At 40.6% G+C, this 25,612-nt stretch overlaps 1 protein-coding gene and 1 long non-coding RNA gene across 7 annotated transcripts in view; one reads left to right on the forward strand and one right to left on the reverse strand.

Moving 5' to 3' along the window:
- Positions 1-2,082: 2,082 nt before the first annotated feature.
- The window catches only part of KCNB2 (potassium voltage-gated channel subfamily B member 2), a 435,594-nt gene continuing 412,064 nt past the window's right edge, over positions 2,083-25,612 (reverse strand). For 5 of the 6 annotated variants that reach the window (XM_081501700.1, XM_081501699.1, XM_081501701.1 and 2 more), the window contains one exon: positions 2,083-4,499. In XM_081501700.1, the coding sequence (XP_081357826.1) occupies positions 2,346-4,499 (2,154 nt within the window). In that variant the 3' untranslated portion in view covers positions 2,083-2,345. Of the gene's footprint in view, positions 4,500-9,991; positions 10,034-25,612 lie in introns of all 6 variants that reach the window. The other variant, XM_081501703.1, reaches the window with a different exon arrangement.
- On the forward strand, positions 4,254-6,681 carry LOC145510457 (uncharacterized). Its single transcript, XR_014057031.1, has 3 exons — positions 4,254-4,334; positions 4,428-4,517; positions 6,585-6,681. It is a non-coding gene; the product is annotated as an uncharacterized LOC145510457 (long non-coding RNA).

Consider the following 25,612-nt stretch of genomic DNA (forward strand, 5'->3'; position numbering starts at 1 on the left):
AAACTGAGCAATATGTAGTTTTAGACACTGAAATAAGTATGACTAATGTAAATATCAATGATTAATGACCATACACTCTTAAAAGTTGTGTTTTGAAACAAACATAAAAACCATTAGGAAATTCTAATAAGAACAATGAAAAAAATGCTTAAAATTATTTTTAGCAGTACTTGGATTTCAACTAAGATCCAACCTGGTTTTCTTATCTAAGATATAATGACCAGATTTTGTTAATAAAGACATGTTATTCCTTAAAGCCTTAAGTTAGATTCTAAATATTTGGGTTGTCTTTTTCTGATGTGTTTTTTTCTTTAAAACATAGAATAAAATTTGGAATGTTTTTCCTTAAACAAAAAATTGTGCTTTAAATTTGGCCTGGAATTTTCCTGTTTCCTTGAACTATACACCCACACCCACCCACACATCCACACACACATACAAAATGTATAATTCGGAGGCAAAACTTGGACATTCCTGAGAGCTCAAGGAATCACATTAATTTGAACTCTTAAGGTAACTCAGAAATAATTTGTCTTAGTTTTTATTGTAGTAAAACTGAGGCTAAGAGAGGTTTTCAAGATTCACCCAGAATTACTCATCAGGTAGTTACATTTCTGGAGCTAGAGCTTTGATTTCCTGTAAGGCAAAGTGGATCCAAATGAACTGGCTTCTAGCACAGTCTTAACCAACAAGACAGCAGCCAGCAAATATCCTGTGTGTGTTTGTGTGTTGACATGACACTCAGGCATATCCAACTCTTTGCGAGCCCATGGACTGTAGCCGGCTAGGCTCCTCTGCCCACGGAATTTTCCAGGCAAAAAACTGGAGTGAATTGCCATTTCCACCTCCAGGGGATCTTCCTGACCCAGAGATCGACCCGCATCTCTTGCGGCTCCTGCATTGGCAGGCGAATTCTTTACCACTAGCGCCATCTGAACTGAACTGAGCGCCGACTACCCTAACACCTGTGCATTTCACAGCTCTCAGTAAAAATGGTGGAAATATTGCTTTCAATCCTCCACCACTTGGGGGCGCTGGAAACGTGAGGGTGTATTTCTAGGTGCTGCAATTACAGGATGGTGCTGCTGGAGTTTGCGGCCCTCCTCACCTGGCAGTGTTCCCTCCTCACACTGGGAAATACTGAAAGATCCATTATCAGGGCAGGGTTCTTTCTATGTAACTCATTTCCAGACCCACCACTATCTATGTGGCCGGGGTGGGTGGGGTGGTAGTCTGACTTAAATAGCTCTGCTTTTAGTTTGCCAAAAGTCACTGCTGGGAATTCCCATTTTGGCATATGTACATTCTATCTTTAGGCTTTTAGATAGAAAAAGTTACAAGTGGAAAATAGTCATCTTTAGATGGCCAATATATAGTTTCTTGGATTTTTTTAAAGAACTGATTTACAAAAGTGGAGTGTGATTAAAAAAAAGTTTAGTTGTGTAATATCACCTTTTAAGTATGTTCAGGTTTTTTAAAAATGCATTTCTGTACAGGCTGTGACATGATACATACTTTCCCCCACAATATTAGGGATATGTAATTGACTGGCAAAATTTCAAGCCTCAATTTCAAGTTTTTGGATATCTGGTCATTACATCTTGCCTATTTTCATGATTTATAAATAAAACCACAAATGCCACAACTAAGCAGAAGCAAAAAGAAAAATGCACCCTGTGAGTCATATCATCAGTCAATAAAAATACTGTATTCCTTTAAACAAATGTACTTATATAAGAGCTTTATAACCCAAAGCAAGATATGTGAGATGGTTTAAGAAGAGGTTGCAGGTTTGCAACAAGAAGTCTGTACAGCTCCTCCAGGCAGTAGCTGTGAAGGAAGTGCATGTGTCTCAGAAACTTGTTTCCATCTGTTCTTGACACTTCTGCATCCTAAGCCCCACTATTTACAAAGTTATGCATTTTGCAAGCTCAAAGCACCTTGTGCCTCGCAATTATGAACGCATGCAATGACATTTCATCCTTTCATGTGCAAATTCTAAAATTCATCATAACAGAAAAGCTCACAGTCGAAACTCTGTAATTTGAAATGAAAGGATCAAAAATGTCAGACATGGCAGAATACGGTTCCTAATAGAGCTCTCTTTATTTGTTCAGTGTTCTTCAGTCATTTTTGTTTGTTACAAAAATGGAGTCTTGATTCTTTATTTAAACAGTACTGAAACTAAACTGTTCATGCCATGCAAAAATAACATTTTATGCACTTTTGGGGGGAGGGAGGGGCTTCCCACGTTTTAGTTCACAGGCATTATTAACTGCATTTTTAAGAAAAAAGTTTTTTTGTTTGTTTGTTTGTTTTAGTGTTATTATTGCTTTTGTAACTAGTCACATGCTGGTTTCACGTGTGGGGCAGTAACCTGTGTCTCCCGGGTTGGAATGAAGTTCTGGGGCAAACAAATGGTTTTCCATCTTGCACCCTTCTTGACTGTTGTCCTTTTTCACTTCTGCCACACCATGGTAAATGTCTTGTCTACAGTTGTGACTTGTGTCCTGGGCAGAAGAGCCCACACAGGCCTCTTCTCTTAAAGGGTCTCTTCCATCACTAGGCTTATCTGCCAAGCAGTTTGGGCTGGAGTCTGCCTGCTTGTCCCGCCTCGTGGTCCCCTGGAGCTCTAAGAAATCATCATCTTCCCCCGTATCGATTTCTGTGAAGCTCCTCCTCTCTCTGGTGGAGAAAGTAAAGAGTTTCTGCTTGGGAAACCGAGGCGTCAGCCCTTTGGAGGGTCCTTGACAATGAACCTCGGCGCTCAGCAAGGGTCTATCTCCCTGGGAGGGGGTTTCTTCTAAGAGGATAGTGCTGATGAGCTGGGGGGCGGTGAGTGGAAAGTCCGCCGCGGTGACCGGCAGCGGCCTGGCTGTGCTGGGCGGGGTTGGCGGGGCCCCGCCTCTGCTGTCCTTGAAGTTGACCTTGAGCGATCTGGACTTGAGCGGGTTGCTGCCTTTCAGAGAGCTCTTGGGGCTCTCGGAGGCACTGTCCGTCAGCAGGGGGCCGTGGGGCCCACCCTGGGGCCCGCCAGCGGCATCGAGGTTCACAGTTATGTCCATTGGAGCATATTCTGGGGTGGCCTCCCTGGCCGCGGGCCCCTTCTCCCTGGTTAGGGCTAAGAAGGGGGGGGCCCTGGCTCTTTGGTGCTCTTCTATCCCGGCGAGGTCGGGTGGGAACTTCATTTGCAGGTGGGATGCAGAGGGAGGTGGCAGGGGCGACCTCTCAGTCTCAGTGAAGTCGGTGGCGCAGCTGGTGAAGCTGTCGATGCTGGATGTGCTCTTCATGTCCACAACGCCCTCGGTCTGTGCTACCGCCAGCTGCTCCTGCGGGCAGACCACCTCCTCCATCTCTATCTCTTCCTCGTAGGCAGATGGCCTCTCGGCCTGCTCCTGGCCATCAGGGTTCGGGTGAGAGTGAGGCTGCGTCTTGGTGATTTCATTGTACAGCATCTCCAGCTTCTGGGCGCTCAGATGCTGCGGGCTGGAGGAAGAAGTGTTGTTCAGCTGCTCATGGGAGTCTTTCTGGCTGACCTCCTGGTACTTATTCTCGTAAGACTTATTGGAGCTGGTTTCCGACAGAGCCTTCCTGGCCCACTTCCACCGGCTTGGAGAGAGGTGATTGTCATCCGTGGAGCCCTTGGTGTTGGCCGACTCTCCCGTCTTCTCCACGGCCACGTCTATCAGCTCCATACTTCGAGCAAAGGCGTCCTTTAAGTTCATAGACACGATGCTTCCATTCCTCTTGGCACGCTCTAGAGCCTCTCTCCTCTTAATGGCTTTCTCCTGGCGTTTCTGCTCCTTGTAAAACTCAGAAAAATTGTTCACAATGATTGGGATGGGAAGGGCAATCACCAGAACCCCTGCGATACAGCAGAGACCTCCCACAATCTTCCCTAATAACGTTTTTGGGTAGATGTCTCCATAACCGACAGTCGTCATGGTGATGGTGGCCCACCAAAAGGAGGCTGGGATACTGGTGAACTTGGTAGCATCCTCGTCCTTCTCGGCAAAAAATACCAGGCTGGAGAATATCATTATCCCCATGGCCAGAAACAAGATCAGCAAGCCCAGTTCATTGTAACTCCGCCTGAGGGTGAAGCCCAGGGACTGCAGGCCCGTCGAGTGCCGGGCGAGTTTCAGAATCCGGAGGATCCGCATGATCCGGAAGATCTGGACCACGCGGCGAACGTTCTGGAACTGCAGCACACTCTTGTTGGACTCCGTGAGGAAGATGGTGACGTAATAGGGCAAGATGGCCAGCAAGTCGATAACGTTCAGCGGGCCTTTAAAGAACTTCCATTTGTTGGGTGAGGACAGGAACCGTAAAAGGTACTCCATGGTAAACCAGGCGATACACACGGCCTCCACGTGGGCCAACTGGGGGTTGTCGTTGGGCTGTCCGAATTCATCCATCTCCTGCAGCTCTGGCAGCGTGTTGAGAGACAGCGCGATGGTGGAGAGGACGATGAACAAGATGGACACGATAGCCAAGATCTGGAAAAGAAAAGAACGGCAAGTCAGCAGGGCCTCTTAGTTGCTTAGGCACAGCCAGGAGACATAGGTGTTCACTGCTCTTTAAATGATATGCCTTGTTCAAAGATATTCCAAGAAAGTAGCTTTACAAACACATTCACTTTTTATGAGCTCATTTCATTTAGAAGCCTAATATGGATAAAATAGGCAACTAATGGGAACCTATTGTAGAGCACAGGGGACTCTATTCAGTGCTCTGTGGTGACCTAAATGGGAAGAAAATCCCAAAAAGAGGTGATATATATATATACACAGATAGCTGATTCACTTTGCTGTACAGCAGAAACTAACCTAACACTGTAAAACAACTATACTCCAATTAAAATTTTATATATATATATATACATACATATATATATAAAAGAAACCTAATGTAACATACCTTTAAATTCTATGGTCTAATCCATTTGAAAAAGATCCACGCCCCTCCCCCAACCTTGCTCATTGTTCTTAGGCCCCTCTGGAAGAGTTTTCGGGGAACAATCATCTCCCCTCTCTTGTGTGTGTGCATGTGTGCTCAGCTGTGTCCTACTCTTTGCAACCCCATGGACTGTAGCCCACTAGGCTCCTCTGGAGCAGTTTGCCATACCCTCCCCCAGGGGATCTTCCCAGCCCAGGGATGGAACCTGTGTCTCTTGCATCTCCAGCACTGGCAGGCGAATTCTTCACCACCTGAGCCACCAGGGAAGCCCTCCCTTCTCTTAGCTATTTGTAATTTTTCTCCCTGAACCACCCAGTTTATGTTTCTTTATGTGAATTGCCATACCTGCTATATAAGCTAGAAAAAAGTCATGCTTGCCAGAAGTTTTATTCTAAAGAGTCAGACACAACCGAGCAAATAACACTTTCACACTTTCCAGTGGTTAAGACTCCACCTCCACCTGCAGTGGGTACAGGTTCAATCCCTGGTTGGGAAGTTAAGATCCTACATGCCTTGAGGTGTGATCAAAAAAAAAAAAAAAAATGGAAAAAGAGGATAAGTGACTGACCGCTGATCAGTCAGTGATCGCAGACCTATACGTAGAGAGATAACAAGGCCTTGGTACAGCGATGCTTCCGTAGAACAAATGTGATCTGTCTGGCAAGCACTGAAGACAGAACCAAGTCAAGGAGACTCCATCCTGGGGCATGTGGCCTTCTGGCCAGCCTCATGAAGGAGAAGAAAATTATGAGCTAACTTCATTCAGTTGAGAAAGGTTTCATAACGAAGAAACTGATGATTGTCCAAGGTGATCTCAGTTCAGGGCAGAGGAATAGCAGTGTGATGTCAGACATGGAAGGAAAGAGGAAGCACTCAATAAGAAGTAAAAAGAGGGACTTCCCCAGCAATCCAGTGGTGACTCAGACAATGAAGAATCTGCCTGCAATACAGGATACCTGGGTTCAATCCCTGGGTTGGGAAGATACTCTGGGGAAGGGAATAGCTACCCACTCCAGTATTCTTGCCTGGAGATCCCACGGACAGAGAAGTCTGGCCAGCTACAGTCCACAGGGTTGCAGAGTCAGATGCGACTGAGCACACACGCATACAATTTTAATGTATTAAGAAAATATACTAAACTATTATTTAAAGTTTGAAGGATTAGTAAATTTTATGCTTAAAAATAAAGATGAGGGAGAGGGCTTCCCTGGTAGTCCAGTGGCTAAGACTCTGAGCTCCCAATGCAGGGGACCTGGGTTCAATCTCTAGTCAGGGAACTAGACATCACATGCTGCAACTGAAAATTCACATGCTGCAAGTCAAGATCCCACCACAACTAAAAGAGAATGCATGCCGTGAAAATGATCGAAGATCCTGAGTACTGTAACTTAAGACCCAGCACAAGAAAAAAAAAAAAAGGCTACAGTTCCAATGAGGTGGGGGCAGGTTCAATCACTCGTTAGGGAGTTAAGATCCTACATGCCTTGCAGTGTGGGGGAAAAAAAAAGGAAAAAGAGGATCGGTGGCTGAATTTTGGTCAGTCATTCTGACCTCTGAGGTTGATTTTATAGTTTACTGTGTGACTTGGGGCAAATGACTTAACCTCTCTGTGTCTCAGTTTACAGATCTGCGAATGAAGACAACACTTGTAGTTATTTCGTGGCTTTGTGAAGATCGTGGCACCCATACGTCCCTAAGTAAATAAATGTAGCTCCAAGAAAACTATCCTGACACTGTTTAATTTAGACATTCAGTGTTCCGTAAACAATGATTAAGTATCTTGAGGCGACACAGCTCAGTAAACATGAGTCTGTGGAAAAATGAAGTATAACTGACATTAGAATTTCTGAACTTCTCTCCTCTTTATCCTTCTAAGTTTCTCTACTTTTGGGTTTTCCTCCTTACTCTGGCTCTGTTCTTCTCTTGTGCCTCATTTATACCTTTTATTGTTTTTTCTTCCTGTTTTTTCCAACTCCCACCTTTCCTCTTAGATCACTATAAAGGAAAACCATAGTTTTTCCAGAATGCACTATAGATATTAAGTTAAGATTTACGGTTTCTTAACTTAGAGAGCAGCACTTAATTACTAGTGTTTTATATGTTTTTTCTTAAACAAAACTACTTTTTACCTGAATATACTTCAGGAGTTCCTTTAAAAATGTGAATCAGTGAATGACAGTAGTATGAAAGCTCTCTTCATCTACACCGAGAGACTTTGAAGGCTGAAGTTAGAAATACCTTCAAGAAGGTTTAAATAAACCCATGGATAATGGATTCAGGCTTCCCAGGTGGCTCAGTGACAAAGAATCCGCTTGCCAATACAGGAGACGTAAGAGCTGTGGATTTGATCTCTGGGTTAGGAAGATCCCCTGGACGAGGAAATGGCAACCTTCTTGCCAGGAAATCCCATGGACAGAGGACCCTGGTGGACTACAGTCCATGGCGTTTTGAAGAGTTGGAAACAATGGAGCGACTGACCACACATGGGCACAGTGGATACAGAGGGTTTATTAAGGACAAGTCGGGAATGCTCACCCTGAAGCTCTACCCTCAGAGGCTAATGGAAGGGGGATATTTACAATATTCCATCACATAAACATTCCTGGGAAGCATTGGTCAGATTGCATCTACTTTTATGTTTTTACCATAAGGAACTAGGTCCTTTTCTATTTCTAGAAGGTCATACTGTTGCTAATATACCTTTGGGCATTTTTAAATACTGAGATTGCTACCATCATTCTTGCACTCATAACCCATAGTCCAGATTTTTGATTTCTTCTTATCTGTTTACCTGCCCATTTGGATGCATTTTATTTAGGTTTATCACCTCCAAGAGCAAGGAAAAGTAGAAATACAAATGAAACCATTCTCCTGTCTTCAAACCTTTTAGACAAAGAACAAAGCAGGTCAACTTGGACCTTCAATTTTTCTTGACTCCACAATCCAAGCTAAATTGTAGGTCAGTTTACTTCGCTCTCTAATTTTGGGAAATAATGAACATTGTATAGTTCTAATACAGTCTAATGGTCTAGCTGATGGCAGCTGAATATAGCTACTTTTAGCACCTGAGAATTTAGCATGTACACAACATAATTTGGAGTACATTCTTTTTTAATATTTATTTATTTGGCTGTACTGGGTTTTATTTGTGGCCCATGGGATCTTTAGTTGTGGCATGTGGGATATAGTTCCCTGACCAAGGATTGAACCCGGGCCCCCTGCTTTGGTAGCATTGAGTCTTAGTTGCTGGACCACCAGAGAAGTGCCATGGAGTACATTCTTGAAGAAAAGAGATTACTAAAGGAAAAAAATTCCAATACTGAAGCCCTTAACAATTCCACATTCATGTTAAAGAAACCATAAGGCATTGAAGTGCATGAGTTTTCTGTCTCATGTTCAAATTTAATCTGTCAAAGCCTATTTGCTTTCAATGTAAAAGAATGGCTTATTTTAAATATCTCGTGAAACTTGGAGTTCTCCCACAAAGACAGCATCTTAGACAAATTATTCAGTATGTACCAAAGATGATGTGTGATGCAACAAGCCAAATGCAAGATTATTGTCTTAGGATATAGGTGTTTTTTTTTTTTAACACAGTAATTAGAACAAACATGCAATTTTGCTCTAAGCTACAGGATACATGTCTAAACATGGATACTTTAGTACAGCAAACCCTAATGACATTCAGGTATTGCTTTGTTTATCATAACCATGCACAAGTTAGGTTTTTAACCATGTTACCTCTAATAATGAGTCTCCAGAGCTGGCTGTTTTGGCCCCAGCAAGTAGACTTATGTTTGTACATGGTAAAGGATGAGGAAATTCCAAACAATTACCTATGTGATATCAGTCAACTCCCTTGGAATTTGGAGTACATAATTTCCAAGTTTCCTTTCACCTCTAACATTTGGTGATTCTTTATAAACTAAAATATTTTACTAATTCCATTCACATCTGCAAACCAAACCAAGGGCTAGTCACAGTTGATTTCATCATTTTGTTTGAACTGCCAAAATATAATTTTGTTGCTTATGAAATAAAAAAGTTCAAATGAGAAGGCTTTTTAAACCATCCCACTCTGTAGGTTCCAAGCATTTAGTTCCTGGGAATAGACACGCTTTTCAGAAAACACTTTTCTTCCCTTTTGCATTGCCTGGATAATGATTTAATTCTTCCTTAGACACAGATATTCAGAGGATCACATGGAGTTAAGAACAGGGTTCCCAGCACTGGTGTTACTGAGTCCCCAAAATTGGTTGCATTGATTTCTGTTTGTGTAAGGTAGTGGGAGATTTGCCTCTATTTACCAACTAGTTTTTTTTTTTAAATAACTTTTATTGGAGTATACTCAGATGGTAGAAAATCTGCCTGCAATGCAGGAGACCTGGGTTCGATCCCTGGAGAAGAGAATGACTACCTACTCCAGTATTCTTGCTTGGAGAATCCCATGGACAGAGGAGCCTGGAGGGCTACAGTCCATGGGGTCACAAACAGCTGGACGTGACTGAAGCATCATGTTAATTTACAACATTTACGTCATGTTAATTAACATGGCATGCATGCTCAGTTGCTCAGTCATGTCTGACTCTTTGTGACCCCATGGACTGTAGCCTACCAGGCTCCTCTGCCCATGGGATTCTCTAAGCAAGAATACTGGAGTGGATTGCCATTTCCTCCTCCAGGGGATCTTCCCAACCCAGGGATTGAACCCGTGTCTCCTGAGTCTCTTGCATTGCAGGCAGATTCTTTACCACTGAGTCACCTGGGAAGCCTAATTAACTTTGATAGTTAATTTACAATGTTGTGTTAGCTTCAGGCATACAGCAAAGTGAATCAGTTATATATATATATGTGTATTCACTCATTTTTAGATTCTTTTCCAATATAGGTCATTACAGAGTATTGAGTAGAGTTCCCTGTGCTATACAGTAGGTTATTAGTTATATATTTTATATATAACAGTGTGTATATTATCAATCTCAATTTATCCCCTCGCCCACTTTTCCCCCTGGTAACCATAAGTTTTTTTTACCAACTTGTTGATTTCATATCCTTTGAAGATAGCAGATGTTTCCTGGTGGAAAGAATATAGGACAAGGAATTAAATCACACATATGGCTCTACTTCTGCTGGCCATGCAGACAAGCCAGTTCCTTCTTCAGACTCAGCACCCTCATCTGCAAAACGAGGTCCCTCCTATTTGCCCCTCGCCTGCCTCAGAGGGTAGTTAAGGACCAGACTAGATCACGCACAGGAAGCATCTATAAAACGTAAAGTACTATACTCAAGAAATGCTGGAGATGTGTCTAGAAGAAGCCATTGGTCAGCGATGGGAGGGAATGATGAACATAAACTGTTCTTCCCCCACTTAAATAGAATTTCACACATAGTTCATATTTGAAACACTTACAAGCACATTCTTTCACCTAAACAGTGGTTTGCATGTCAAATCCAGATAACTGGGTTTTCCTGAGGACTGAATGATCTAGTCTGCCAATATTTAAGTGCTGGACTGAGGTTGGCTGGGTGGGTGCATGAAACGGGTAAAGTTGGTCAAAGGGTATGAACTTCCAATAATAAAATAAATTAATAGATAATCAACAAGGATCTGCTGAAAAGCACAAGGGACTCTACTCAACATTCTGTAATAAACTATATGGGAAAAGAATCTGAAAAAGAATGGATATACATAAATGTATTACTGAATCTGTTGCACACCTTAAACTAACACAACATTGTAAATCAACTATACTCCAATAAAAAATAAAAATTAAATAAAAAATAAAATAAATTAAGTCCTGGGGATATACAGCATGGTGACTGTAGTTAGTAATACTGTGCCGAATATTTGAAAGTTTTGAAGACAGTAGGTCTTAAAAGTCGCATCACAGGAAAAATGAGATGATGATGTTATATGAGATGATGGGTGTTAACTCAGCTCTTTGTGGTAATCATTTCACAATACAGGCATATATCAATTCATTATGTTGTACACCTAAACTAATATACTATTATATGTCAATTATATCTCAGTTAAAAAAAAGAGATGGACTGAGGTTGCTTCGGGTGAAAACTTGACTTATTTTGAGTCTTAAAATATGCACAATATTTTCAAGCTCCAGCCTGAGTGATAATCTGCTTTGTATCACCAACTTTCAATACTTCCTTCAAATACATGGGAACTTGGGTGCCTTGCGCTGAGGTCAGTGCAGCTACCTTCTCTATCTCCCCCAAACTCTCGTTCCTTCTTTGACAAATATGTGAGGAGAGGTGAAAGTGAATGAGTTGTAGCACTTCTGCTTTATCTTCTTAGTGGAAACAGACTAACAGAAACAATAACAACAAAAACCTTATCAGCAGTAGAAAACAGCATGGGAAAATGTGATGATAAGAATTTTCAGGAGAGGACTTCCCTGGTGGTCCAGTGGTTAGGATTCCACGCTTCTAATGCAGGAGAGGGGCAAGCTCTGACCCTGGTTGGGGAAGTGGGATTTCACATGACACAGAGCTTGGCCAAAAAATAAAAAAAAGAATTTTCAGGAGAACATCAACTTATTTAAGTTGTCAGGAAGAAGGTCTGTGATGAGCATTATTAGAAACATGAAACATTTTCTATTTTCAGAAAAAGGGCAAAGCACGATGACATTTCTGAGCCTATAAGCCAAAGACCAAACCATTTGTTGAGGGAAGAAGTGAGAAGTAGGTAAAAATATCATGACTTTTATCTACCTATCTTCTATTTTGAGCTGTTCTCAGAAGCAAACCAGAAAAAAAAAAATCCTGTGATTTGCACCAAAGGAAGAGCCATCCAGGACTGTTGCTGTTCTAACATTTCATATTCTTTGAAACCATGGTGCTCTCCTGGAAGACTGGAGGCCCTTGATTGATGCTCAGCTCTTTCTTCTCCCAAATATCCTCTTGCCTTCCTGGGACAACAGAGATTCTGTGCTTAGGTGCTCTCTGGTAATGAATCCTTTGTGGACTAGCACCACATGACTCATGCAAAGGATGAACATCCCCGAAAGGCTCAGTTGATTTTGAATTATTTTGGGCTCATGGATAACATGAAGCCAGGAATTCAATCCCTTCCCATTTATGGACTGTTGAATGAGGGGTTTGAAGAGAATCATCCACATAGAAGTTGATGTCAGCCAGAAGCTGCGTGATGCTTTTCACTTGGGGTGGGGTGGTCAGTGAGAAGCAATTCAGTTCTGCATAACATCAAATTTTACTTTCTTTTTTTAATTCTCCAATATAAAACTAATTTTTTTTTGAGAGAGTTTTTGGCCATCTTATGATGAAAGATACTGTTTTAACATTTTCTTGGTGTCTCCTGAAGTAAGCCACATTTCACTACCCATGATGTATTTCCTATTTTATTTATTATTTATTTTTGTTTCCATGTCCTAGCTATTGTAAATAGTGCTACAGTGAACATTGGGGTACACGTGTCTTTTTTCAATTTTGGTTTCCTCAGGGTATATGACTAGTCGTGGGGTTGCTGTATTTCCTATTTTAAAAGATTAGGTTTTAGGAAGCAAGTCATTAGGTAGAAGGCTGGTGGAGAGAACTTTAATCTTATTCACAGTAACTCTGAAAGAAAGGAGCAACAGTGAGATGGAGACACCTTTAATCTTACACCCACTCCAGTGATTAGACAACCTCTTTGTAGGTAATTTGTTCTTACAAAGTCTTCAGGGGCCAGGAAGTAAACATGAAGGTGAGCCGGGTTGAGCTCCCTGTGATATACAGCAACTTCCCATTAGCTACCTATTTCACATATGGTAATATACGCATTCCAGTGCCACTCTCTCAGTTCGTCCCACCCTCACCTGCCTTCATTGTGTCCAGAAGTCTGTTCTCTATGTTGGACAGAGTTTTGATCTGTTAACACTCATAAAGCCTTACAACCTTCTTAAACAATCATTTGACAATTTCACAGAAGATAGTTTTGCTTCTCAAACAGGATTTTTGGATTACAGAACGGAATAACTACCTATTTTCTTTCTCTAGAATTGCTTGCAGTGCCTAACGCAGAGCAAATACTTCAAAAATCTATTTTAAATAAATGAATAACCAAAAAAAGAAGAGAGAAGTCCATAGAACTGGAGGAAAGGAGACTAGATCTTGAAGAAGCCAAATGTTTTCTAATCACCAAAGATGACTAAGATAGGTTCTTAGTCATTTTCTCTTGCTTCCACATGGTCCAAAGTCAGCCTAAAAGCTTTAACCAACAATAGAATTTTTTAACAACAGAAATTCATATTACCAATAGCCCATTTTGTGATAACAGACCAACTGTACAGCTTCAGCAAGATAATCTTTTCCTAGGTTAAGCTCTGTAATTTTATTAATTCTTTCTTTTTCTTTTTTTTCATTATACTGAGCAGATTACTTTTTTTTTTTAACCTTATTCTTTGAAAAGCCTGCTTTTGACTATATATTAGTTTTGGGCTTCACCTTCACAGAAGGGTAAGTTTTCTTAAAGAAAAGTGCTGTATTCATTCTATGTCACATTTTTTTTCTGAGCATTACTTGGAATCTCAGTTAATCCAACCAGTGAATAAAGTGATAGTTCCATGTATAGATAGGGGTGGATTCAGGTTTATGCAATAAATGTTAAGCCACTGAGAAGAATTAATAATGTAGGTTATATATTAAAAGATACATACATACAACTATACTTCAATAAAAGAATATCAAAGAATAAGAAAAAAATATACATATATATCACTGTCCCATGTAACCAAAAATAAAACATCAGATAAAAGTCACAAAAACTTCATAAAAGTGTAAACTTAACAAATATTACAGATTCCATTTAATATTTATTTACAAGTATATTTCGTTAAAATACCACATCTATATAAATATCTTATGTGTGTGAAGACCTAAAACAAAACAATGAAAGGAAGTTTCCTTCCTTTTTCTCCTTCTTATCAGTTTTCTAGTTCTTTGGAAAGACAATTCATGAAAACCGAGGGAGGAAAAAACAGATTTTAAACATCTAGGGTGTTTTGAACACTAGAGTATTTACAGCTCCATCTAGATTGAATAACATTCTTCCCTTTCCTGTTGGAAAAGTGTTTCCTTGATTCTCAGAACAATTCTAATCAAAACTCTTCTTTTTGTGAAAGATGGGTAGAAGTTTCCATACAGGAAGGGGGTTAAAGGGCACAACGGGCTGAGAGGACAGGGTAGGTGAAGGCTTAAAGCCCAGACCATTAGCTCAGAAAGTTCCAGTTAATTTTGTATGACTGGGGCATCCATAGGGGTCCGTGGTGATTTCAGGGCTGCTACATAAAAGAGTGAAGGCTATGCCCTGGTCAACTCCTGAGGGCACCAATAAAGAGATAAGAATGCAAAAGACAGGGGACTTCCCTGGTGGTCCAGGGGCCAAGACTTCATGCTCCCAATGCAGGGGGCCAGTTTCCATCCCTGGTCAGGGAACAAGATGCCACATGCCACAAATGAGACCTGGCACAGCCAAATGAATAAATAAATATTTTTAAAAAAGTAAAAGAATGTGAACGATGTCTCTGTCATTTGTTCAGGAAACTACCTTCACATGCTTGTGGCAGCCCTGGTTCCAGGGACCCAAGGAGGCTGGTGTGATTGGATGCAGGTGGGATACTTCTGGGAAGTCAGGCAATGGACAAATTCTGAAGGGTGCTAGATGTGCCGATGGAGAATTTGGTGGGTTTCCTTTTGAAGACCAGTTTTCCTCAAAATGTGGTCCCTGAGCCAGCAGCATCAACATGACATGGTAACTTGTGAGAAACACTGATCCTCGGGCCTCACTCCACACCTGTGCTGTGCTGTGCTTAGTCACTCAGTTGTGTCCGAATCTGTGCGACCCCGTGGACTGTAGCCCACCAGGATCCTCTTGTCCATGGGGATTCTCCAGACAAGAATACTGGAGTGGGTTGCCATGCCCTCCTCCAGGGGATCTTCCCAACTCATGGATCGAACCAAGGTCTCCTGAATTGCAGGCAGATTCTTTACTGTCTGAGCCACTGGGGAAGCCCCTACTGAATCAGACACTCTGGAGAGAGGTCCAGCATCTGTTTTCACAAACCCTCTGGGTGACTCGGATGCTCGCTAAAGCATGAGGACACTGCTGTAAGGAGGAAAAGCCATAGACACTTTAAGCAAGGGAAGGAATGCTCAGACTTGCGTTTAGGAAGAGCACAAACTAGGATGTGTGGGACAGATTAGGGTAGGGTTTCAAATGAAGATAAGAAGTGAAGTTTCTGTTGCAAGGGTAGCAGTATTTATAGCTGACCCTCCACATCCATGGATCCTGCACCCCTGAATAGGGAAGGCCAGTTGTACTACATCATTTTATGTAAGGGACTGGAGTATCTGTGGTTTCTGGAATCCAGGGGTGTCCTGAAACCAATCCCCTGCAGATGGTGAGGGACCACTATATAAGATAAAATCACAGCCTTACTTGCTGTGGAAATGGAGACGCTAGGACTCTGCCATGTTTATGACTAAGTTTATCAGGAAGACTGAGTAGCCTTGACAAATCTCCATTATTATCTTATACAGGTAAAAACTCTGAGTGATCCTTGACTTAAATCATCCTTTGTCTTTGAAAATGATATATCCTCATCTCAAAAAATTATAGGGACTTTCCTGGTGGTCCAATGGCTAAGACTTTGAGCTCCCATTGCAGAGGTTCTGGGTTTGATCCCTGGTCAGGAATCCTGAGTGCTGCAACAAAGACCTGGCACAGACAAATAAATAAATAAAAATAAATATTAAACAAATTCTAGTAGTTGCAGTGGTAAAGAATCCACCTGCCAATCCAGGAGACACAAGAGACGTGGGTTCAATCCCTGGGTTGGGAAGATCTCCTGGAGCAGGAAATGGCTACCCATTCCAGTATTCTTGCCTGGAAAATTCCATGGACAGAGGAGCCTGGTGGGCTACCGTCCATGAGCCTGCAAAGAGTCGGACATGACTGAGCATGCACACAACCAATAGGAACTTCAAGTTTCAAAATAGAAACAGGTAAATTTCTCCCTGAGAATGAGACCACAGTTTCTTGCTACATGAAAACATTATGAGACACACACTCTATTATTTGCCAGAACTATTTTCTTTTATAAAATTTTACTCTAAGTGTACATTCTGAAATCACACAGGGCAAAGACTAGTTTAAGAATCCATTTATGCTAGCTGGTCCCTGAAAGCATGCTCATTTGTTGAATTATTTCTCACCCACTCCAACTTCCAATTTCTACAAGGAAGTCTCCTACACTTCCAGAATTAAAGTGCCATTAAAAACTGGCTGTGTTCCTTGGACACCTAGTCGGCCTCATCAGTTCATCAATCACCATTAACAGGGAATTGCAAGGATTTATTTCCACCATTATCCCCATATCTAAAGACTATGTCCCAGCAGCTTCAAAGAAAGAAAACAACGAAAGCAGTAATGCAATCATTATTTTTCCTTTTAATGAAGCTCCGTAGTACACCTCTTCTAAAAAGCACTTTTGGGGTCAACATCATTAAGAGTACATTATAGATTGCCAGAAAATAGAAGACAGACTAGGGAAACGCTGAAATGAAGCTGCCTGCCAAGGTAAAGTTGAGATGGGAGCCAAACACTGCAGAAAACATGCACGGTTCACCTTCTACTTGCTTCTGCAGGCAGGCTTTGCTGTCCCAGGGCCAGTGGGCTTCAGCAGTTCATGGAGGCTTCTGTTACATGGATGACAGGTGTTCATGTCAAGAAGCCAAGCATCACAAACAAGGGCCTTTAATGGACCTTGTTTGACTTCTTTTGAGAGCAACCATGATTTGATTGGGCTTGAGCTCTTCTGTACTTCTTAGGGAATAACAGCAGGCAAAGGGGTCCTGCTGTTTATAGCTGTCTGAGGTGAACACTTTCTACAATCACAAAGACTTACTCTGATCTGTACTGAGCTGTTTCTGAGTTCTATCAGGAAGGCTACTTAAGACTCGGTCAATCAAAATGTGGTCCTGGAACTAGCGACATCACCTGGAGATTATTGGAAATGCAGAATCTCAGGCTCCATCCCGATGGCTCACTGAATCTGAATCTATTTTCACAAGATTTCCAAGTGATTCAATGCACATTGAAGTTTGAAAAGCTCTGACCTCAGACATAAATCCATACAATATTTATTTTTTTAATTAAAATACATATATATATATTTAGTTTATTAAAAAATCGGCTTAGGAGGCTCTTCTGTAGATTTTTAACCAGTGGATCTCAGTTTTGGAAACAGGGGTGAGTTGTTTGACCTTGCAAGGATTTTCAACACCGTGCAGAGGTTCTAGGGTGGGTGGATGTAGTTAGCTAGAAAAAGCCTTAAAGATGATGCAGAAGTGGCCTCTAGTCCTGCCTAGACACCCTCTTCAGTTGACAGTCATTACTTTATCTATTTATTTTAAAATCATTTATTTGTTATGCTCTTGACTGCTCTGGATCCTCAGTGCTGTGTGCGGGCTTTTTTTTCTAATTGCGGCCAGTGGGGGTTACTCTTTGTTGCAGAGGGTGGGCTTCTCATTGCTGTGGTTTCTCTTGTTGCAGAGCATGGGCTCTTAACTGTGCGGGCTTTGTAGTTGTGGCTCATTGGCTTAGTTGCTTTGAGGCATATGGGACCACGGATTGAACCAGTGTCCCCTGAATTGGCAGGCGGATTCTTAACCACGGGACCACCAGGGAAGTCCCAGTCATTACTTTAAACACTTTCATGTACTTGGCAGTAGAAAGAACATTGGATGAGGAGTCAGATGACCTGACCTTTCTCCTAGGTCTGCATTATTAAATTAACTGCATGACCTGAGTCAAGACATGGAGGGTCAGTTTCATTATTAGTTCAGTTCAGTTGCTCAGTCATGTCTGACTCTTTGCAACCCCATGGACTGCAGCATGCCAGGCCTCCCAGTCCCTCACCAACTCCTGGAGTTTACTCAAACTCATGTCCATTGAGTCAAGTGATGCCATCCAACCATCTCATCCTCTGTCGTCCCCTTCTTCTCCCACCTTCAATCTTTCCCAGCATCAGGGAATGAGTCAGCTCTTCGCATAAGGTGGCCAAAGTATTGGAGTTTCAGCTTCAACATCAATCCTTCCAGTGAACACTCAGGACTGATCTCCTTTAGGATGGACTGGTTGGATCTCCTTGCAGTTCATTATATATAGACTGGGACTAATCATGACAAGCTCATTAACATGACTAGGGTATAGTGATGATGAAATGACATAATGCATGGCAATATTTTGGCAGTTATAAAGTTCTATAGAAATGTCAATGTTTGTATGATCCAAGTACTTTTAAAAACATGGATTCTAGAGTTTGGAGCAGAATTGTAAATGAGTACATAATGTTAGAGGTCAGTCAGTCAGTTCAGTTCAGTCGCTCAGTCGTGTCCGACTCTTTGCGACTCCATGAATTGCAGCAAGAACTGTATTCTTACCATTTCTTGTTTGAAGTTTGCACTTTATTCTTTCCTATGAAATTGCCATTTAGTTTGAGTATGTGGATGTTGCTGACTGGTAGGTATGGTTTAGTCCTTTGAGAAACTCAGCCTATCGGATTGAATAGTATGCCCCCAAATTCACGTGGGCTTCCCTGGTGGCTCAGTGGTAGAGAATCCACCTGCCAATACAGGAGATAAACGTTCGATCCCTGGGTTGGGAAGATCCCCTGGAGAAGGAAGTGGCAACCCACTCCTGTATTCTTGCCTGGGAAATCCCATGGACAGAGGAGCTTGGTAGGATACAGTCCATGGGGTCACAAAAGAGTCAGACACGACTGAGCAACTAAACAGGAAGAACAAATTCATATACACCCAGAACCTCAGAAAATATTTGGAAAGTCTTTGCAAATGTGATTAGTTAAGATGAGGTCATATTTGACTAGGGTGGATCCTAAATCCAACAACTGTCCTTATAAGAAATCCAGAGAGACACATGCATGGAGGGAAGATGGCCAGGTAACAATGGAGGTAGAGATTGGAGTTTGCAGCTCTGAGGCAACGAATTTCAAGGAGTGAGAGCAACCGTCAAAAGCTAGGGAGAAGCGAGGGAGGATTTCTCTTGAAGTTTTTAGACACTTTGATTTCAGACTTCTAGCCTCCAGAACTGTGAGAGAAACGTCTATGTTTTAGGTCACCCAGTTTGTGGGATTTTGTTACAGAAGCCTTGGGAAATTAATACAATTCAGTTGTATTGTTCAATTAAAGGGTCCAGTATTTAATGAGAGGCAGTGCTCAGAACACTCAAGGAGCCATTACATGTATTCCTTTCAATAGTGAATTTCATGTTATTTGCAAAGGAGAGGGAAGTCATAGGGGTTTGGAACCCTAGTCAGCAGGAAGAACAGTTCCTAATTGAGAAAAACTAAGTTGTATTTACTGTTGGAAGTAAATAGCTACGATTTGTTAAGTAGGTAATTAACACCTGCATTCTAAATAGCAGCCCAGTACAAGTTAGAACATGTGGGTCTGGAAACTGCAAAATTCACTCAAACCAGCGAGATGAAGGAGCAAGATAAATAAGGATATTCTACAGAATACCATATTAGAATGGTCAAGTTAGCAACAAATTAAAAAACCCAGTTGATGTTAGGAAATTAAAAAACCCAGTTTTAAGTGGATGGTAACTAGCACTGTGCTGGTAATTACTTTTTGGCATATATAAACACCAAATTATAATGCTGTACACCTGAAACATTAAAATAAAGAATGATGAGGATTATTTAATCATTAGTTACATTGCCCTTAGCACTAATTTATACTTTTCTTTTATGTGATATATTATGTATGTTATATGTATATACATTATATATTATATATTTATTACATCTGTACATACATTAGGAGAAGGGGTGACAGAGGATGAGATGGTTGGATGACATCACTGACTCAGTGGATATGAATTTGAGCAAACTTTGGGGAGACAGTGAAGGATGGGGAAGCCTGGCGTGCTGCAGTCCATGAGGTCACAGAGAGTCAAATACAACTTAGGGACTGAACAACAACATGCGTTACTTATGTCCCTGCTCCAGTGCTTTATGTCTCAAATTCTAGTAAAATATAAAAGATTTTTTTGGGTGTTTTTGTACAAGTTATGTATACTAAGACATTTTCCTTCTGTGATCATTAGCACCAGCACTCCCCAAATTATGATAATATAGGGAAAAAGCAGCCTTTAAAAAAAAAAGAACTCTTCAGTTCTGTAGTTAAAATTCAGTGCATAAAAAAAAGACAGCATTTGTTGTTAGTTTTTGGAGAAATTTTCTAAAAAGGAGATAAGAGAAATGGATCTGTAGCTATAAATGAAGGTGAAGCAACAACAAAAAGCCTGATAAATAATTAAAAAATACTGTATTGGAGTATAGTTGATTTATAGTGTTGTGTTAGTTTCCGTTATACAGCACAGTGCATCAGTTATACGTATACATATATATATATCTCCACTCTTTTTTAGATTCTTTTCCCATATAGGTCATTATAGGGTACCGAGTAGAGTTCCCTGGGCAAAAAGTCCAATTTTAAATACTTCCTCTAGTGGTGGTTTATAAGTTAAAAGTGGTGGGAAGTTCTCATGCTATTATCAGATAAACCACCGGTAAGTGTACCATGTACCCCCCTGTCTCTGTTATTCAAGCCCCTAGTAAGCATGTCCTGCCAGACCAGGGTGGGAGCTAACTCTCAACAGCTCCCTAGAACAGCATTTTTCAAACTGTGAGTCCCAGCCCTTTTATGGGTCAGACGTTCTGAGAGTCAGCATCAGCATTAAAAAAAGTATAATAGTTGGGAATTCCCAGGTCGTCTAGTGGTTAAGACTCCACACTTCCACTGCTGCGGGGATGGGTTCAATCGCTGGTCAGAGAACTAAGAACCTAGGGTCACCAAAAAAAAAGAAAATATCAGGAAGGGTAAATAATGTTTTGTAAAATATTTGTTGATTTGCATGTGTGCGTGTGTATGTATGTGCGCTGGGTCATAATTCCTACCCTCGAGTGACAATAACAATCACATGCATGTGCATGCGTGCTCAGTCCTGTCTGACTCTTTGCGACCCCCTGGACTGTAACCCCCCAGGCTCCTCTGTCCATTTTTCAGAGATTTTTCAGGCAAGAATACTGGAGTGGGTTGCCATTTCCTCCTCCAGGGGATCTTCCCAACCCAGCGACTGAATCATTGTCTCTTGTGTCTCCTGCGTTGGCAGGTGGATTCTTTACCACTGGCGCCACCTGGGAAGTTAATAATAACAATAGTAATAGTTATTATTAAATTATATTTATTATTTTACTCTGATGATCCATATAAAGGTAACATTATCCTCATGTTTCCTAAGCTGAGCTTTGGATAATTTCTGTCAATGAAAGAGAAGGCAGGTTACCTTTCACATTCCCCCTACCCCAAATACAGATCTTTTAGTTCTTCAACATGACTTTGAAAACTTATATATTTGTGTATAGCTTCTGTGTTATTTTTGTATTGATTCTTTCTTAGTCTTGACATTTAGATTTCTGACCTTTTATTTATTACTTTTCGCACATCTGTTACTCTTTGGGTTTTGAATGGATTCAAGTGATTTATTTCATAATATTTCCTAGAATGTAAGTTGATCAATTTTCATTGATCACTAGCAAATCTATTTAGCAAATCTTTGTTATAAGGTTTATATGGTTATAAATCTTTGCTATAAGGAATTTCCATAGATTGAATTATGACTGGGCATTACTGCCAGTTTAGGACATTTTTATTAATCTCTTAATTAAATAATTCAAGATTTAACAGAAGTTAATATTATTGATAGACCATTGATTCATATTGGTTTCTACATACCATGTAGGTTTTTCAATTATGTGATCTGACTCAAAATAAAAGACCCAATTTTTGATTAGGTAAATGTTTATTTAACACATTTAAATAAACTAAACGTTTAGTTATATATGACTTAAATAGTTAATTTTAAAGTAATTGATTCCATCAATTTAAACTACAGCCTTAGCTCATAGGTCACATTTTGGACTCAAATCCCAGTTATGTCACTCAGCTATGAGGCATCTACTCTTCAGGTAATAGACCTGAAAAGGTCATGATAAGAGCTTAAATATATATAGCACCTAGTAGGTAATTATTTAATGGTTGCTAAATTGCATGTGTTCCAAAGATAGTTTTTACAGATGAAGAAATTCAGTCATGAGAATGTTTAGGCTATATATGAAACTTATCTGAACATTTTTCATGATAAAATCAGGAGGCTGAATGGAGAAGGAAATGGCAACCCACTCCAGTATTCTTGCCTGGAGAATCCCGTGGACAAGGGAGCCTGGTGGGCTGCTGTCCATGGGGTTGCACAGAGTCAGACATGACTGAAGCGACTTAGCAGCAGCAGCAGGAGGCTGAAAGGTTTGGGCAGTAGGAGACATGGAATCATCAGTTTTCTCACCATATCAGAGTACTTTTTATGGCTTTGGATCATTTAGATAAACATGATAAAATATGCAAAATTCAATTTGCCATATTATTTACACATTGGTTTAGAATTCCCTAAAAAGCATTTTCTAGGATTTTGTCCAGGTCTGAGTAGTCAGCCCAAACAATACCCACTGAATATGTGTGTCATTCTCATCAAATTTTTATTTGTGTGTGTGCTTAGTTGCTCAATCATGTCCAACTCTTTGCAGCCCCATGAATTATAGCCTGCCAAGCTCCTCTGCCCATGGAATTTTCCAGGCAAGAATACTGGAATGGGTTGCCATTTCCTCCTCCAGGGTATCTTCCCAAGCCAGGAGTCAAACCCATATCTCTTGTGTCTCCTGTATTGGCAGGCTGATTCTTTACCACTAGCACCATCTGAATATTTATGCAAATTTAAATCCTATAAATGCCACCCGTGGCCCTTAGAGTTTCTAAATCTTATTCCCTAAGACATTAAACTGAGGAAAACAAATTCTAAGCTTTCTATATAAATGAGTCAACATAGTGATAATAATAAGAAAAACCCTGTGGTGTCATTCCCACAACTTCTTCCTCTCGTGGCATAAATAGTAGGTGTTTGCTTCTGCAAGTCTAAGCAGACAAGAGAACAAAACACAGGCAGATGATGACCTAGCACTGTTGCAACAGACACAACTTTTAATGCTGCTTGGTCTATTTGCTTTAAAGTTTTCATCCTAATGATATGGTTGGGAGATTGTCAGGTACCACACATTTGGCAGACACACAAAGAGCACCAAAATTCACAATCGGAATAGGCTGAAAAGAGCTAATTTGCTCTCTGCAAAATCATGACTAGGTAGGTTGAAAGTGAGAACAGAACTGTTCAATAGCAGATCAGCATCCAGGCTAGCTGGGCTTCCCAGGTGGCACTAGTGGTAAAGAACCCACCTGCCTGTGCAGGAGACATAAGAGGCTCAGGTTCAATCGCTAGGGTTGGGAAGATCCCCTGGAGGAGGGCATGGCAACCCACTTCAGTAATCTTGCCTGGAGAATCTCATGGACAAGGGAGCCTGGTGGGCTGTAGTCCAAAGGGTCACAAAGAGCTGGACACGACTGAGCATGCGTGCATGTGCATGTGATTGTTATTATAACTTGAGGGTAGGAATTATGACCCAGTGCACACACATGCACATGCACACATGCCTGGGGGACACTTAGGCAAGTTGTATTTAACTCGCTGCTTCTTCAGCTGCTTCCCCTTCTTCCCTCTGTATCTTTCATGCAGCTGCCTTTCCCTCTCTTTCCTAGCAAGGTCATGTTCTCAGCCTCTGTGGGGCTGCCCTGGGCTCTCCAACATAGCACAAGCTACTGCTGCCCTTTCCTTGCTCTGTCTTTTTCGTTTTCCACAGAAACATCCATCCAAAAGCCTTTATCTCTGTCTCCCATTCTACCTGGAGAACCTCGTGGACAGAGGATCTTGGTGGGCTACAGTCCATAGGGTCACAAAGAGTCGGACACGACTGAAGTGACTTAGCCTGCATGCATGGGCATTCTACCAACCTGATACCACTATGAGAGTTGGATTATATCTCGACTCAGTTGAATATATTAGCAGAATCTCAGGCAATGGAGATATTTTTGATTTGTAGAACTTTATAAACTATATCTTTATAAACTAAGCTATAACTTTATAAACTATACTTTATAAAACATGCACCTATTATGCCTATTTATAAGGCTGATGTAACTGGAGGAAAACGTTTCGGTACAATGAACCATCATTCTTTAAAAAATTTGCTGCTTATGCAATATAGTATGTTCATGCTGGCTATTTATGCTATTTATTGTAGTGTGTATGTTAATCCCACGCTTCTGATTTACCCCTCTCTGCTCCATTTCCCCTTTAGTAACCATAGGTTTCTTTTTGATATCTGTAAGTCTATTTCATTTAAAAAAAATTAGATTCCAGATATGAGTGATATCATGTGATATTTGTCTTTCTCTGTCTGACTTACTTCACTTAGTATGATAATTTCTAGGTTCATCCATGTTTTTGCAAATGACATTATTTGTTCATTTTTATGGATAAGTAATATCCATTGTATATATGTACCACATCTTCTTTATCCATTCCTCTGATGGACATTTAGGTTGCTTCCATGTCTTGGCTATTGTAAATAGTGATGCAATCAACATCAGAGTGCAATATGTATTTTCTAATTATGGTTTTCTCCAGATATATGCCCAGGAGTGGGATTGCTAGATCATACGGCAGTTCTATTTTTAGTTTTTAAGGAACCTCCATACTGTTCTCCACAGTGGTTATACCAATTTACATTCCTACCAACAGTGTAGGAGGGTTCCCTTTTCTCCACACCCTCTCTAGCATTTACTGTTTGTAGATATTTTTGATGATGGCCATTCTGACCAGTATGAGGTGATACCTACTTCAGTTTTCTGTGATAACCTATGTGAGAAAAGAATCTGAAAAAGAACGAATATATGTATATGTGTAACTGAATCACTTGCTGTACACCTGAAACTAATACAACATTATAAAGTAACTATAATCCAATAAAATTTTAAAACATAAAAATTAAAAAATTACTGCTTAAATAAATGGTATATAATATCTTTTTTCTCTCCCATCTCAACCCCATTGGCAGAATAAAAATTCTGCTTGAACTAAAATCAAAACATTTGGTTTTATTCATTTGGCACAACATTGCCAATTTAGGACATTTTAAATAGAGTTGATTTATGGACTAGGTCTCAGGCTTTTAACTTTGGAATTTAATCTTTATTTTCAATAAAATGACCATATGCTCATTTAAGGACAGTATAAATAAATTCCCTCTCATTTATATTATCTGTTTTTTGGCTTTCTTTTTTATGTGACCATTATAATAAAGGTGATATCTCACATATTAATGACTAGTGTTAGCAAACTGATTATAGTATTCTCTTTCATTTCACTGAAAGTATATTTGGTGCTAAATTAAACTTTTCTTTTTAGTGGAGGAGGAAAGAAGAGTGGCTTTATTTCTTTGCCAGGCAAAGAGTGAAAAGTGGGCTAGCACTTCAAGAGTTGTGCCCCCTAAATTCAATTTTTTGATTCTTCGTTTCTCTTAGCCATAGATGGATGTATTTCATTTTGATTTATTCACTGTCTAAACAGTTACATCATTTTTCAAGTTTAGTACTCACTGAAATA

The sequence above is a fragment of the Giraffa tippelskirchi genome, chromosome 6 (genome assembly GCF_054371585.1).
Source record: "Giraffa tippelskirchi isolate mGirTip1 chromosome 6, T2T-mGirTip1v1.2.pri, whole genome shotgun sequence".
Classification (NCBI taxonomy): Eukaryota; Metazoa; Chordata; class Mammalia; order Artiodactyla; family Giraffidae; genus Giraffa; species Giraffa tippelskirchi.